Raw genomic sequence first — 17,321 nt, 5'->3', positions numbered from 1 at the left:
TTCAGTGATGTCATCTATAAAATAGCCTCCAACACTCTACTCAAGAAACTGGATGCAGTCTATCACAGTGCCATCCGTTTTGTCACCAAAGCCCCATACACTACCCACCATTGCGACCTGTACGCTCTCGTTGGTTGGCCCTCGCTTCATACTCGTTGCCAAACCCACTGGCTACAGGTTATCTACAAGTCTCTGCTAGGTAAAGCCCCGCCTTATCTCAGCTCATTGGTCACCATAGCAGCACCCACTCGTAGCACGCGCTCCAGCAGGTATATCTCACTGGTCACCCCCAAAGCCAATTCCTCCTTTGGTCGTCTTTCCTTACAGTTCTCTGCTGCCAAAGACTGGAACGAACTGCAAAAATCTCTGAAGCTGGAGACTCATATCTCCCTCACTAGCTTTAAGCACCAGCTGTCCGAGCAGCTCACAGATCACTGCACCTGTACATAGCCCATCTGTAAACAGCCCATCTACCTACCTCATCCCCATACTGTATTTATTTATTTATTTATCTTGCTCCTTTGCACCCCAGTATCTCTACTTGCACATTCATCTTCTGCACATCTTCCATTCCAGTGTTTAATAGCTATATTGTAATTACTTCACCACCATGGTCTATTTATTGCCTTAACTTACCTCATTTGCACTCACTGTATATAGACTTTTTGTTTTCTTTTGTTCTACTGTATTATTGACTGTATGTTTTGTTTATTCCATATGTAACTCTGTTGTTGTATGTGTCGAATTGCTATGCTTTATCTTGGCCAGTTCGCAGTTGCAAATGAGAACTTGTTCTCAACTAGCCTACCTGGTTAAATAAAGGTCAAATAAATAAATACATTTGACAAAAATGCCTCCTTGCAGCATGCCTAAGGCACATTCACGCAGATGAGCAGGGACCCTGGGCATCTTTCTTTTGGTGTTTTTCAGAGTCAGTAGAAAGGCCTCTTTAGTGTCCTAATTTTTCATAACTGTGACCTTAATTGCCTACCGTCTGTAAGCTGTTTGTGTCTTAATGACCGTTCCACGTGTGCATGTTCATTAATTGTTTATGGTTTATTGAACAAGCATGACAAACAGTGTTTAAACCCTTTACAATGAAACATTTGGGGATTTTTACGAATTATCTTTGAAAGACAGGGTCCTGAGCAAGGGACGTTTCTTTTTTTTGAGTTTACATTTATATTTAGTTTATTTAGCAGATGCTCTTATCACACCATAGTGCAATCAGACTTTTGATACCAATAAAGGGTGAAAAGGGGCCACAAAATTGTGAAACACAAAAAATAAAATGTATATATATATATATATATATATATATATAACAGAAAAGTAATTTGTATTTTGAAATACATATTTTAGCTCTCGAATGCATCTTTTTAGAAAATACATTGGAGTGTAGTTCAGCCCAGTGCAATACAAATGACAAAATACTCAGACGTAATTGAAATACATATTCAAATACATGTAACATCAATACTGCCCATCTCTGGTTGGCATCAGGTTACCTAGTGGAGTCCCGCAGAGGAATCAAAGCTTCAGAATGTCTGGAATGAATTGTGTCCACACACACACACACACACGACATGACCTAAAACCTTGAATTACCACCAGCATGACATCATCGTGGCAGCACTGAGCTTGAATAATTTGTGTTCAGACTGAGTCGTGTGTGTGTAACATGCATATTATAGACCACCCCTCCCCCGACTACACACTCAGCCTCCACACAGAGTCTAATCCCCACATGCTGAAACCTAATGCAAAAATCGTTCATGAAAAAAAAAATGGACCCGATAACTTTAACAGGATCGGGGGGAAAAAAAAGCGTCTGGCAACAGTCGATATTAAAACATGCAGAGGCAGACGAGCTTGGGGCCTTACTGAGAGGAATGAGACTGCAGCAGAGGGGAGAGGAGAGGGAGAGCTGCCTACTGCAGCCTGCCTGCCACACAGAGTCAGAGACAGATGACTACTACTATTATCACATGTTATTTTCCCCCGCTCAGCTACCCGTTGATTTGTGTATGAAAACCTAGCGCTTTTCTTTTACTCCTGCATGCTTGCCCCCCTTCTGGGTTTCTGCTTTTCGAGTGATCAGCTGATGAAGAGGCTAGCAGCTCGCCGCTATGCTGGCTTGCTAATTCTCTCCCCTCCAGCTGCAGCCGCAGCCCATCCAGCTACAACCCATTCTGATCCACGGAGTCAGACTGCAGACTGCAGCCAGGTAAATATTTGTCCTTCCTTCTTTCATTGTCTTCCTTCATTCGCCCTCGCTTCCTCTCTTTATTCTGAGGATAGGATTCAGCCAGGCTGCATCGCACAGACCGGCACAGAGGGAGAGAGGGAGACAGGAGAGAGAGAGAGCGTGTGTGTGAGTGTCTGTCTGTCTGTGTAAGTGTGTGCAGTGTCTGTGTGAGCGGGAGAGGAAGTGAGTGTGTAGGTGTGAGCTGTAACAGATGAGGGGGTATCGTCTGCCAGTCGAGGAGGGGAAGGAAGAGGCAGGCTTGTTTGGTGATGATGGTACAAGCATAGAGCAACAAACACACACACACACACACACACACACACACACACACACACACACACACACACACACACACACACACACACACACACACACACACACACACACACACACACACACACGGGGTGTTCAGCTGTTTTATCCGTCTTTTAGGATTACTCTGTATCCCATTGCATTCCACTGTAGCCCTGTAGAGAAGGCTTTATAATGATAACCTTAAAGCTGACCGATTATCCGCATGTCTTTTGTTGTCCTTTTTACTGTTCTTGTTGCACTCGATCATTCTCTTTTGTTCATGCTTTTCTCGCTTTCACTGTGTGTGTGTGTGTGTGTGTGTGCACATGTTTATTAGTGTACGTGTGTGGAAGTGTACATGCATATTCCACCGTTGGTAATGTCATACAGATCCTTCGTCATTGATGATGGTTATTAGGCCACTTTCGATATGGTCCCCCAGGGTGTGTTTGTCTGTGTGTGTCTGTGCTTATGGTGAGAGGGAGGGGGTTGACTGATCGCATAGGCATTCATTAGCACAGATTACATATGTTTGAATATACAGTTACATGCACTTTCATCTGTTTCCTTGTAGATATTCACATTCTAATACAATATAATATGATGTGGGTGTGCACTATTTTGGCTGCATTTCCGTATGGTTCATACATCAATATTCCGTTCAGATTGGAGTGCATTCCTCAGTCTCTGCTGAATGTGAACACATATTCACACCCTCTCTCTTTCTCTCCCCCTTTCTGTCTCCCTCTCTCTCTCCCTCTCCCTTCCAGCCTGGACAAGTAATGCTGCATGCATACGTCTACGCTTTAATTGCCTTTGTGTAAAATACAGCAGTTGCTTGCTGCAGACATTTGCAGCTATGAGAGATTAAAATAAGATAGACACCACCATGGTGCATTTCCACTGGGGATTTACCCCATTGTTTTGGCTCAGGCTTTAGTGTTTCCACCTCCATGGCCTGGCTCCTTGGCCATGGCCTCAGTGGACCTGCTTTAACTTGGGGCCAAGGCAAGGCCGCTGGGGCTTTTTCGGGCAGCATTTACATAACATTGGCTATCTGCGAACATGGGTATACATCTTCCACAGTTAACACCTTCTCACAAAGCAACTGACCTGTAGTTAACCCTTTTTTTTAGGCACTAAAGTACCTCCATATATACTTACATTCATTTTTGAAAACTGGTACCAGTCTTGTGAGGCTTGTGGGTGTCCTAGAGCAAAATATGTACGTGTTCGTTTGAGTCCCACCTTTCCATGGTGGGGTCATATTAGTGTATAGACCAAACTGATCGGACACTGCAGACAGAAATGAGCAGATCTTCGGTAACGACTTGTAAGGGTCCTATCTTTCCATAGAGGGGTCATATTAGTTTGTAGACCAAACCGTTCAGAGGCTACAGACATTTCCATGAGAATACCGATTTTCGGGATGTCTCCTGGTATAATAAACACAGCAAATTTGGAAGGGGAAGAGCATATGCAAAAAAACATATCTCTAGCGTAAACAGATTGAGTTCTATGGGGATTTTTCGATTATGCTAATGTGATATCTGTGGGGTGCAGACATCAACTCTAGGTTAATTAATTATTTAATAGTGAAATCAATAATCTATGCACATTTAGTTCATTCTTTGAAGTAGTTTTTGGAAGAGGCTGTTGAATTGTTTTTCAAGGTCAAACTTTGACTGTCTAAATCGTTAAGTCATCTAACTGCTAGACTTTCTTCAGAGAGGAGATCAATTGAACAGCTATTTAAGAACCACTAAGCTGTCAGGAGTGTAGCTGACAGGAGTTACAGGGGTCAAATCACTGTCAAGAGCACAGTTGTTTCTTATCCCATCCCCAAACTCATTTCCAAATCCCTCTTTGGTCCTATCGCATTTACATTTTATTGGGCCAATCTTTCTCCTCTTGAATAAGAAGAGAACTTGTACACAACACTGATTAGTGTGTGTAAATTCTCTCTCCACTCAAATATTTGTTAATGTACTGTATATTCCGGGCGGCAGGTAGCCTAGAGGTGGGCGGCAGGTAGCCTAGCGCTTAAGAGCGTTGGGCAAGTAACCGGAAGGTTGCTGGTTCAAATACCTGTGCCGGCAATGTGGAGAAATCTGTTGTTCTGCCCTCGAGCAAGGCAATTAACCCCCAACACCAGCAGCCCCCCGGGCACCGATGACATCGATTAAGACTGAACCTGTTTGATTCATACGGGTTGGGTTAAATGCGAAATAAGTTGTGCAACTGACTCAGTATCCACTTCCAGCAGCTTGTGCATTCCTATATCCATCCTTTGTTTTCTGTGGTTCCCAGGAAGTGTAGATGTTCCTTAAGTAACAGCTAATTGAGATCCAAATAAACAAACAAATCCTCTCCCCTTCTCATCTTCCTCCTCCTTGACCTCCCCCCATGTGGAGGAGAACGGGGCCTTGGAGGACATGGAGGAGGACATCAGCCTAAAGAAACGGAAAGGTGATCACCATGGCGACAAAGACTCTGAGTCCCGAGACTCCGGCCAGGAGGCTGGAGGTGAAAAGGTCAAGAAACGCAGAGGTAGACCTCCGGCAGAGAAACTGCCCCCCAACCCTCCCAAGCTCACCAAGCAGCTTAACACACTGGTGGACATGGTTATCAACTATAAAGACGGGTGAGATTACCAGGGAGAATTGGGGGCGCTGTGGTAATTATGTATTAATGGGTAATGCAATTATATCCACACAGTATTAATTAACTACTTATTAGCGATGTGTAGATATGAAGGGCAATGGTGTTTGATGTCAGACCATGCAGGGAATGGTTAGACATGAATAACTTATATTTTGTGCCTCTATTTCACAGTGTGGGCATTGTGTTGCAGAAATGATGAGACAGAGAGGACCGGCCCTGACTTCTAAAATAGCATGTTTTCTTTCAAATTCTTTAGTTGCACTTGATTAGACTTGCCTGGAACAATGGAACTAAATCTGGCCAATCTGCCACTCCAGGGAGTCTCAAACACTCAACGCATTTGAAACAAAACAAATACTATTGTTGGTTGGTAACAGTGCCTGTGAATACTAATTCTAGGTTGGGCCGTCAGATCAGCAAAGGCTTCGTCCAGCTGCCTTCTAGGAAGGAGGTGCCAGAGTACTACGAGTTGATCCGCAAGCCTGTGGACTTCAGGAGGATCAGGGTAGGCTCTGCGGACCATCTACACTGCATCTATAGGCACTGCACCAACCCACCCAAATCTTCCCACATACCAATTCAGCTCAGCACCAACCCTCAGCCTTTCAGCCTACTGGTGGCTCACCACTAACTCACCAACTGATCTGCTCTTCCCCCAAATCTCCCCACATACCAACTGAACCAAGGCCTGTTAACGCAGTCATAGATGGCAGCGCTAACCTTTCATCTGTCCAACTGTCCTTCCACAACCCTGTGGTTGTCATTAACAAATTAATATACAGCATTTCCCAGCATCATCCGAGCAAACCTTTATGTTGATGTTGAATTCAGGTACTATACTGAACAAAAATATAAACGCAACATGTAAAGTGTTGGTCACATGTTTCATGAGCTGATATAAAATATTCCAGAAATGTTCCATACTCACAAAAAGCTTATTTCTCTCAAATTTGGTGCACAAGTGTTTATTTCCTTATTAGTGAACAGTTCTCATTTTCCAAGATAATCTGACAGGAGTGGCATATCAAGAAGCTGATTAAACAGCATGATCACTACAAAGGTGCACCTTGTGCTTGGGACAATAAAAGGCCACTATAAAATGTACACAATGCCACAGATGTCTCAAGTTTTGAGAGAGCGTGCAATTGGCACGCTAACTGCAGGAATGTCCACCAGAGCTGTTGCCAGAGAATTGAATGACATTTCTCTACCATAAGCTGCCTCCAACCTCGTTTTAGAGAATTTTGCAGTACGTCCAACCGGCCTCACTACTGCAGACCATGTGTATGGAGTTGTGTGGGTGAGTGGTTTGCTGATGTCAACGTTGTGAACAGAGTGCCCCATGGTGGCGGTGTGGTTATGGTATGTGCAGGCATAAGCTACAGACAACGAACACAATTGCATGTTATCTTTGACAAATTGAATGCAAGAGATACCGTGACGAGATTCTGAGGCCCATTGACGTGCCATTCATCCGCCACCATCACCTCATGTATCAGCATGATAATTCACGGCCCCATGTTGCAAGTATCTGTATACAATTCCTGGAAGCTGAAAATGGCCTGCATACTCACCAGACATGTCACCCATTGAGCATGTTTGGGACGCTCTGGATCGACGTGTATGACAGCGTGTTCCAGTTCCCGCCAATATCCAGCAGCATCGCACAGCCACTGAAGAAGAGAGGGACACTATTCCCCAGGCCACAATCAACAGCCTGATCAACTCTATGTGAAGGAGATGTGTTGCGCTGCATGATGCAAATGGTGGTCACACCAGATACTCGCTGGTTTTCTGATCCACGCTCCTACCTTTAAAAAAAAAAAAGGTCTCTGTAACTAACAGATGCATATCAGTATTACCAGTCATATGAAATCCGTAGATTAGGGCCTAATGCATTTATTTCAATTGACTGATTTCCTCATATGAACTGTAACTCAGTAACATCTTTGAAATTGTTGCATGTTGCATTTATATTTTTGTTCAGTATAATGTGCACTGTATTTATGTGAGTGTTCATGTTTTCTGTCCATGTGTGTTTTTTTGTAGGAGCGTGTGCGCAATCACAAGTACCGGAGTGTGGGAGATCTGGAGAAGGACATCATACTGCTGTGTCACAATGCCCAGACCTTCAACTTGGAGGGATCTCAGGTTTGCCTCAGGGATGTGATTTAGGCCCGCTGGAGTTCACACCACTGCCTACCGTTTCTACATGAAATCCACATGCCATGATGCCCCCAGCTCTTGATTGTGAGAGGCTAATTCGGTGGCTAATTTGGTTCATGTTATGTTATATGTGTGTGTTTGCTTTAGATATTTGAGGACTCAATCGTTCTCAAGTCTGTGTTTGAGAGTGCACGACAGAGGATCGTCATTGACAATGAGGAGAAAAAGGACAGCACTGCCATCTGTGACGATGGAGGTCGAGACAATCAGTTTGGTTCATCAGAAGGTGAGAGACCCGGCCGGTGTGATCTCAAAATAAACTGTTTGAATGACACAATCTTTTAAAAACCCAATAGGAAGATCAAGATGATGCAGTTCAGTTAACAATGAGAAGATCATTTTCACTTTTACACACCCAAACCATTGTGAGTCTTATCAAGCATAATTATTTAGATTTTTGAATAGCTTGAAAGGATTTATTTTCTCAAAGATCAATGACAGAACAAACTATTATATGGTTGTCATTATAAACAGGGTATACTATATGTTGTTCCTTTCTCAATCCTCTCTTTTCAGTGAAAACGGTGACAAAGCAGGTGAAACAGAGGATGAAGAAAGAGGAGCGGAGCAGAAAGATGAAGGTCAAGAAGACAGTCTACAGTGATGTAGACAGCGATGAGGATCTGGAGGACAATACAGCTAAAGATGAGGGTTGACCTGGAGGACCAATGCTAGTTAATTTATCCTCTTTCTTTCTCTCCGCTGTCACTGTTTTTGCAATGCAGCTTATTAGTTCTCACCTTGATAAAGATTTGTCTCATCTCAAGTCAAGAAGGCTGCTCAAAGAAAGGAATTTACGTACCTAATGATGTTGGTCCTCGAGTAATTCATGCAGCCTTAAACGTTCATGTCTCTTTACTATTATTTAGCCTTTTTGTTCTTTGGGATTTTATGGTGTTGCTCTCTTGGTCCTCATATGGAAGCTATTGTGTGTATCCTTAATGCTTAACCAGAGGATATCTCCACCCTGTTTTTTCATGAATTGTTTTTGTATTTGAAAATGTTATTACTGTATGTGTGAAATGCCTTCATACGTCTTGGAGCATGATGATGTATTTCTGCTAAGACGGAGACCGCCCTCAGAGAGTGGCGCATGTTGATGACATCAATATATGTTGTGTTACAGGTGTGGGAGATGGCAGAAAATGGTTGGTCAGTTCTTCAATATGACTAGGATGGACACTACTGGATTGTTTCAAATCTCAAAATGTGTGGATTTAAAATGAAATATGATTCTGTAATAAAACTCCAAATGGGAGAATTGTATTTGAACAATATTGTGTGTTCTGAATGACCTGACCATCAACAATGATTTCATACTTAGTTAGCAGATGTAAACAGATAAAGTTGTACTGTTTCAGCTGTAAGTTTTATATTGTATACTCATGGGCTTCTTGTGTTATTTTTCATCTTTTCCAGTTTGGTTTAGAGTGGCAACTGCCAAGTCCCAGGTGACAAATAAGGAGGAAATAGATCTTCCAGCAGGAGACTGAAGGGATTTCTGTTGAGGTATTTTGTGTTTCTCTCTTGGCAAGACTGAAAGTTGTCATCCTATTCCTATAAAGACGGTCGGCCCTTGGCAGAACATTTCAACAACCAATGGGGAGACCGATTCTGGCAAGAAGAAGTACAAGTCGCTGCAGTAGCGCACTAAGATCAATTCTGGCAAGAAGTTTGTGTGCAAGTTGCTACAGTTCTTCTATTCTAATCATGCGTTGTGTAAAAAAAGCAATACATCAGTCAATGTAGCCAGCAGAAACATATTCTATAGCCCACAGACTGATTATATGGATATTCTTGTATTGTTTAAAGTAACTGTCCAGTGAAAATCTCCCTTTTAAAAGTTCATACTTTGTTAAGTCATGCCCAAATAATGTTGTTGACTCATCCTATACTCCTATTGGTGGCCAAAGCATAAATTAGAGAAAAAACACTTACATTTGAGAAAACACACCTCAAACTTGTATCTGAAACAGACTGTACAAAAAAATGCTTACTCTTTCCTGGTAGAATATGATCTCATACTCCTGAGGAGAATGAGCTGGCCAATCAGCGGTCTACCCTCATGAATATTTTTTATGACCACCCACACTATTCCACTGCAGAAAAGCAGCTTTTTAACATACTTAATTACCGTTTTTTGGAAGGAAAACGATTTCACTCACATGTGACCGACCGCCTTCATTCTCTCTTGTGTAACAACATTTGAAATAGTGTTTTTTACAATAGATAAAAGCAGAGACACAGAGCTACAGAATGGTATATCATACACTGCATTTGAGGAACAATGGGAAAGTAATTCTACTTTGAAAGTTGATAAACTTGTAACCTCACTTTTGAGAAAATGGCCTTTGAATGTTTTGGTACCTACTGGAGAACTCTTCTTTGTCTCCACCCATTTAGCATCGTTCACACCCTCTTAAGATTTAGCCCCACCCGTCTCTAAAGGTTGATTCTAGCATTCTGTCCTAACAACAGCAGTCAAGCACCCAAGCTAACTGGCTAACGTTGGCTAGCTTGCTAGCTACTTCCAGACACAAATGAGAGAACAGCTCACTCTGACCATTTTACTCGCCCTAGCAGAGCTAGTTAGGCTGTTTTATGTTATCTACAGCGTTGGTGACTGCAACTGTGCTGCAACTGTAAATTCGTCACTTTTTCTGCGCTCTGGCACTCTCAGATGAGAGTGCTCTGAAATCGGAATAGATAGCCAGAGCTATCAACAGTTGTCGCAGTGACATTCTATTGAAATGGTAGCTAGGTAAAGAATGAACCATCATTCCAACTCAATACGTTACTACCCTGCATGAATATGCAGGTACAGTTGAAGTTGGAAGTTTACATACAGCTGGGCCAAATACGTTTAATCTCAGTGTTTCACAATTCCTGACATATAATCCTAGTAAAAATTCTGTCTTAGGTCAGTTAGGATCACCGCTTTATTTTAAGAATGTGAAATGTCAGAATAATAGTAGAGAGAAGGATTTATTTCAGCTTTTATTTATTTTATCACATTCCCAGTGGGTCAGAAGTTTACATACACTCAATTAGAATTTTTGGTAGCATTGCCTTTACATTTTTTAACTTGGATCAAACATTTCGGGTAGCCTTCCACAAGCTTCCCACAATAAGTTGGGTGAATTTTGGCCCATTCCTCCTGACAGAGCTGGTGTTTCTGAATCAGGTTTGTAAGCCTCCTTGCTTGCACACACTTTTTGAGTTCTGCCCACACATTTTCTATAGGATTGAGGTCAGGGCTTTGTGATGGCAATACCTTGACTTTGTTGTCCTTAAGCCATTTTGCCACAACTTTGGAAGTGTGCTTGGAGTCATTGTCCATTTGGAAGACCCATTTGCGACCAAGCCTTAACTTCCTGACTGATGTCTTGAGATGTTGCTTCAATATATCCACATAATTTTCTTTCCTCATGATGCCATCTATTTTGTGAAGTGCACCAGTCCCTCCTGCAGCAAAGCACCCCCACAACATGATGCTGCCACCCCTGTGCTTCACAGTTGGAATGGTGTTCTTTGGCTTGCAAGCCTCCCCCTTTTTCCTCCAAACATAACGATGGTCATTATGGCCAAACAGTTCTATTTTTGTTTCATCAGACCAGAGGACATTTCTCCAAAAAGTATGATCTTTGTCCCCATGTGCAGTTGCAAACCGTAGTCTGGCTTTTTATGGTGGTTTTGGAGCAGTGGCTTCTTACTTGCTGATTGGCCTGCCAGGTTATGTTGATATAGGACTCGTTTTACTGTGGATATAGATACTTTTGTACCTGTTTCCTCCAGCATCTTCACAAGGTCCTTTGCTGTTGTTCTGGGATTGATTTGCACTTTTCGCTCCGAAGTACGTTAATCTCTAGGAGGCAGAACGCGTCTCCTTCCTGAGCGGTATGACGGCTGCGTGGTCCCATTGTGTTTACACTTGCGTACTATTGTTTGTACAGATGAACGTGGTACCTTCAGGCATTTGGAAATTGCTCCCAAGGATGAACCAGACTTATGGAGATCTACAATTTTTTTCTGAGGTCTTGGCTGATTTCTTTTGATTTTCCCATGGTGTCAAGCAAAGAAGCACTGAGTTTGAAGGTAGGCCTTGAAATACATCCACAGGTACACCTCCAATTATGTCAATTAGCCTATCAGAAGCTTCTAAAGCCATGACATCATTTTCTGGAATTTTTCACACTGTTTATAGGCACAGTCAACTTAATGCATGCAAACCTCTGATCCACTGGAATTGTGATACAGTGAATTTTAATTGAAATTATATGTCTGTAAACAATTATTAGGAAAATTACTTGTGTCATGCACAAAGTAGATGTCCTAACCGACTTACCAATACTATAGTTTGTTAACAAGAAATTTGTGGAGTGGCAGAAAAACGAGTTTTAATGATGCCAACCTAAGTGTATGTAAACTTCTGACTTCAACTGTAGGTAACCAACCAGGTTCAATGTTTGCTAGCTAACATTAGGCTATAACTAGCAAAGAAAATGGCTCTGAGAAACAAATAATATTACTACACAGATCACACATGTAATGTTAGCTAGCTGACCTAACAACAACAGTCAAGCAGCCAAGCTAACTGGCTAACGTTGGATAGCTTGCTAGCTACTTCCAAACACAAATGAGAGAACAACTCACTGTCCATTTTACTTGCCCTATTGAAATGAATACATGCATAGTGGAGTATTTTGTTAAGACATGTATTTAGCTAAAAATTTAACCATAATCCCAATTCATGACGTTACTACCCTGCATGAATCTGCAGGTAGCTAATCAACCAGGTTCAATGTTATCTAGCTAACATTAGGCTATAACTAGCAAAGCAAATGGCTCTGAAATACAAATAATAAGATCATACACGTAACTTTTGCTAGCGAGCCAGCCAGTTAACGTTACCTAGCTAGCAAACTGTACACTTTAACTTGAAATGAAATTGACTTTGTCAAAATTAGAAATGTGTAATATCTGAAAATGTAGCTAGCTAGACTATCTTACATACATCATGGATGGACGCTTCTCTCTGTCATGGATGCCATGGTTTCCCTAATTTGAATATAAAATCAAATCAAAATTGATTGGTCACATACACATGGTTAGCAGATGTTATTGCGAGTGTAGCGAAATGCTTGTGTTTCTTGTTCCGACAGCGTACCAATATCTAACAAGTAATTGAACAATTCCACAACTACCTAATACACACAAATATAAGTAAAGGGATGGAATAAGAATATATACATATAAATATATGGATTAGCAATAATCTAGAGACAGGTGTTTTCTCCATCTCCTTAGTTATCAAACTCTAAACTCTACTCAAACTCAAAACTACAGAATGTGGAGAGCAACACATGCTATTCTACATAAGATGAGTTAGACAGGATTTCCTACACATACTGACCAGCTCAAATAGACAGAAGCGTGCTACATGGCAGACCAATCCAAACTAATTTCTTGGCATGTCCAGCCCACTCATTATCTCAGCCAAGCATGGCTAGTGGGAAGGTTGCTGTCTTGTTCTGTGGCTAAACCAACTAGGCTCGTAATTTAACAATTTTATTCATATTTACAGATGGTATACAAGTTTGTTATTAAGGCACATGAAAGTTCACATGTTCCAGAAGGCATTTCTTTAAAAAAAACGCATTTTGATAAACAAAAAAGTTTATGCTCAAATGGCTGGACAGTTACTTTACTTTTTAGATACAGTAAGGTTTGCTGAGACACAAGGAGAAAGAGGTTATTGTTCACTACTCATTATTGTGCTTATCACTCTTTTGAAAGTAGGATAATGCTGTAGCGATGCACATAGCCACCCGCTACACTTGTATAGTCTCAGCCAGGAGAAGGGAGAAGGTAAGTGAATTGTATCTAGGCTATTATATGCCACTCTCTCCCAGAGCCACTTATGACGTGATGAAAAATGTGTCTGAATTGCTTGCATCACTCTTTCTCTCTGAAACAATTATGAATTCATTATGCAAGGAGTAGATTTTGACATGGTATGGAATCTGAATCTGAATGACTGTATTCTGTTCGGCTTTGTGATATGAAAGTCTGTTTACAACAATGTCGTTTACAGAGTACAATACACATAGAATCAATCAGAAGAGGACTAAAACATATTCAGTCTTAAATTAATTTATTCATAATTCATTTAATTTGAGTGAGCGGTTTTGTTTCAATATCCTAAACCACATTTTCTTTGCACATACTATAGCTCTGAGTAAGTAATGGGTTTAGTGAGTAATTTACCTGAAGAGAGTCTTTTTTTCCAAAAGAATGGCTGCTGGGAAATTCCTTTTCCCCATCAAACAAATGGGTTTGTACCAAAACTCTAGTGCTTAATTACTAATCGACCCCTAGCCTGTATTACTCTGATTCCCGGGTCCACCCGTACATAGACTGTATGCATGCATGATTTTAAGTTGCTTTGGATAAAAATATCTGCTAAATGGCATGTTTTATATTATTGAGGAGGATTGGATAGGTATAAGCATGATTATTGCTTCACCTTGCTTTCTGATTGGCTGGGACCATAGAGATAGATAGAGGACTCATCTTTATATTAGTTCCATTATAGCATCTTTGACAGCATGCGCCATTGAGGCTATCTACATTTTGAAGTAGTCTGTTTTTTTCACGATTGTTATATCAATATGACTCAAACAGGGTCACCAGGAGGGATCAGGCAATGAATTTGGAAGAACACCCAGTTAACTACATAAAGATTGTGGAAGCTCTCAACAGCACTTCCCATGCTAATACTGCCTTTTTGCCACTAGAGGCCTCTATCCTTCTCTATGGACGAGCCTTAGGTGCCTAGGGCTTAGACTTGGTTGTTTCTGGATAAGATCTATAGAAAGACCATAGAAGATGCATCACCCATACTCTCTGTGTCCCCCCTCCCCTCTTTACCAGTAGGTGGTGCAATCGAGCCATTCAGTCCAATCATGTCCCTCAGATCATCACACAATCACAACTTCATTCCCCTGGGACTGCTGTATCTGCTGCTTCTGCTGGTTGCCCTGTCTCACTGAAACTACAGTAACAAATTAAGTAATTCAGTAGGTAGTGACTGAAAGGTTTCTGGTTCGAATCCCCGTGCCGACTAGGTGACTCAACCCTTGTTGTTCTGGATAAGAATGACATAAAATGTAACTAATTGTCTTTACTGGCTGGAGAGAGGGACCTATAGGTCTCAGCGGAAACAGAAAGGAGGAATAACAGCAGAGACTGTGGTCTCCAGGGAAAGGAGTAGTGTGCTCTTAAATCAAACTACAAACTGTCATCTCAAAGTAGGCTATGTATTGTGTACCATAGTAAACCCCCCAAAAATGCTGTGAAACCCATTAGCAAAAGGGCCCTTTTAATTTTATTTCACCTTATTCTACAGAACTCTACCCAGTTCCAAGAAATAACTTTGATGATTGGCTCTGTGTTTGTGTGGCAGTGAACAATAACAGTTGTGCTGTAGTAGCTATAATGCTACTTGGATACCAAACTGCAACTGAGGAAAAATATCCATGCAAGCACTGAAGGTGAGGCCATTAAAATAATTTCCCCAGTAGAGAACCTAACATGCATAAACAACACACACACACACACACACACACACACACACACACACACACACACACACACACACACACACACACACACACACACACACACACACACACACACACACACACACACACTTTGCTTTACTTCAGCTCTGTGTGCTAAAACAGGTCAACATGAACCCCACTCACATAGATAATGTGATACTGTATCTATGCATAATATTAAAATGCTAATGATTTCAGATGGGGGGCCAGCCAGATATCCATGTGGTTGTGAAATGTAATTGTGCCATAAATACTAAAAGGAATTCGTGAGTTATTAATTTGTAATGCAGGAATTTCAATAGGCATCTGTTTTTCTATACACACAATCATACAGTCCAGGAAGGAGCTACATTAATAAGCAATGGAATGGAGGCCCATTTTAATAAGCCCAATTTTTTTGGTTTCTTTCATTCATTAAAAGGATTTATAACTTTGCCCAACTCCCCAATTTACTGCTCTGTTGTAAATATGCCTATTTGCTCAGTATCTAAATGCTGATGGGTATATTTGATGCTCGGATGCAATGTTTAGCCAGACAAGTTATTTGATTAGCCAGACAAGTTATTAACTAATCAATCTCTAATTGCATTCTTTGTTGGTAGCAGCTGTCTGTGTAATCTCTGTAATGTATTCAGTTTACATTAGAGAGACCAGGACAATGTTTCGCAGTACTGGATATATGCTCAGAATAAGTTTAGAGACACCATTTCTAAAGTTTGTAGGAGGTTGTTATGAGATATCAGATGATGCCATTACTTTCTGTTCTCTTTACATGTTCAGCGATGACCTCTAAGATATTTTTCCTAGAATCATCCTATTACTTCTTTCACCTGAAGTCCACAAATGTCACTACATCAGTTGGTAGAAAATGGTCTTCATTTTATTACCTGTTGAGGAATCCTTTTCTGGTTTGAAATAGAAATGTCATATAAATCATAATAAAAAAAGGGTTTAAGTTATGGTATCCAAAATCTGAATGAATGGAATTCGGGAAATGTGTGTTCACACAGCCGTTTATTCATGCTCTGGGAACTCAGGAACTCAGGACAACCATCTCTGCAACACTCCACCAATCAGGCCTTTATGGTAGAGTGGCTAGATGGAATCCACTCCTAAGTAAAAGGCCAAAAGGCACCTAAAGAACTCTGACCATGAGAAACAAGATTCTCTAGTCTGATGAAACAAAACTGGAACTCTTGCATGAATGTAAAGCGTCACGTCTGGAGGAAACATGGCACCATCCCTACGGTGAAGCATGGTGGTGGCATCATCATGCTGTGGGATGTTGTTTAGCGACAGGGACTGGGAGACTAGTAAGAGAGAAAGATGAACAGAGCAAAGTACAGAGAGATCCTTGATGAAAACCTGCTCCAGAGCGCTCAGGACCTCAGACTGGGGCGAAGGTTCACCTTCCAACAGGACAATTACCCTAAGCACACAGCCAAGACAATGCAGGAGTGGGTTCGGGACAAGGCTCTGAATGTCCTTGAGTGGCCCAGGCAGAGCTTGTACTAGAACCCGATCTTACATCTCTGGAGAGACCTGAAATAGCTCTCCATCCAATCTGACAGAGTTTGAGAGGATCTGTGGAGAAGAATGGGAGAAACTCCCCAAATAGTAGCGTCATACCCAAGAAGACTCGAGGCTGTAATCGCTGCCAAAGGTGCTTCAACAAAGTACTGAGTAAAAGGCCTGAATACTTATGTAAATGTGTTATTTCAGTTTTATACATTTGCAAAAAAAAATCTTTTTTTTTCTTTGTCATTATATGGTGGGGTATTATGTGTATATTGATGAGCAACAATTTTTATGTAATCAATTTTAGAATAAGGCTGTAACGTAACAAAATGTGGAAAAAGGGAAGAGGTCTGAATACTTTTCGAATGCACTGTAAGTCATTTGGGTTTTTCCTCTTTGCATGGCACAGGCAGGCAGGCAGGCAGGCAGGCAGGCAGGCAGGCAGGCAGGCAGGCAGGCAGGCAGGCACACTCACTCTTTCTATTTCTCTCTCTACAACTGACATTCTCCTTGGCATTTCTGAAAAACAACTCCTCAGGTTCAATCTCTGTAACCTCAATACACACTCTGACCTCCCTCCAAACACCTGTGAGCCCTGCCCTCCCTCCCTCCTAAGCTGAGATGATTGATATACTGTATAAGACCCCTGGCATGCAAGGTTACGCACTACCTACTCAATGTCCATCTGGACCCTGTAAAACAGCAACTCACAATTTATTTCCTCTGTACTGGCAGGGGAGTAGATAACA

General features: G+C 41.5%; 1 protein-coding gene across 1 annotated transcript; it reads left to right on the top strand.

The window, feature by feature from the left end:
* Window positions 1-1,874: 1,874 nt before the first annotated feature.
* LOC106569485 (SWI/SNF-related matrix-associated actin-dependent regulator of chromatin subfamily A member 2) lies at window positions 1,875-8,707 on the top strand. Its single transcript, XM_014140881.3, has 6 exons — window positions 1,875-2,227; window positions 4,957-5,186; window positions 5,606-5,711; window positions 7,256-7,357; window positions 7,520-7,658; window positions 7,949-8,707. Exons 1-6 carry the CDS (start codon window positions 2,060-2,062, stop codon window positions 8,086-8,088), a joined length of 885 nt encoding a protein of 294 aa, XP_013996356.3. The 5' UTR covers window positions 1,875-2,059; the 3' UTR covers window positions 8,089-8,707.
* Window positions 8,708-17,321: the final 8,614 nt, after the last annotated feature.

Source organism: Salmo salar, chromosome 01 (genome assembly GCF_965601325.2).
Source record: "Salmo salar chromosome 01, fSalSal1, whole genome shotgun sequence".
NCBI classification, from domain to species: Eukaryota; Metazoa; Chordata; class Actinopteri; order Salmoniformes; family Salmonidae; genus Salmo; species Salmo salar.
This window is presented reverse-complemented; position numbering and strand designations above follow the sequence as displayed.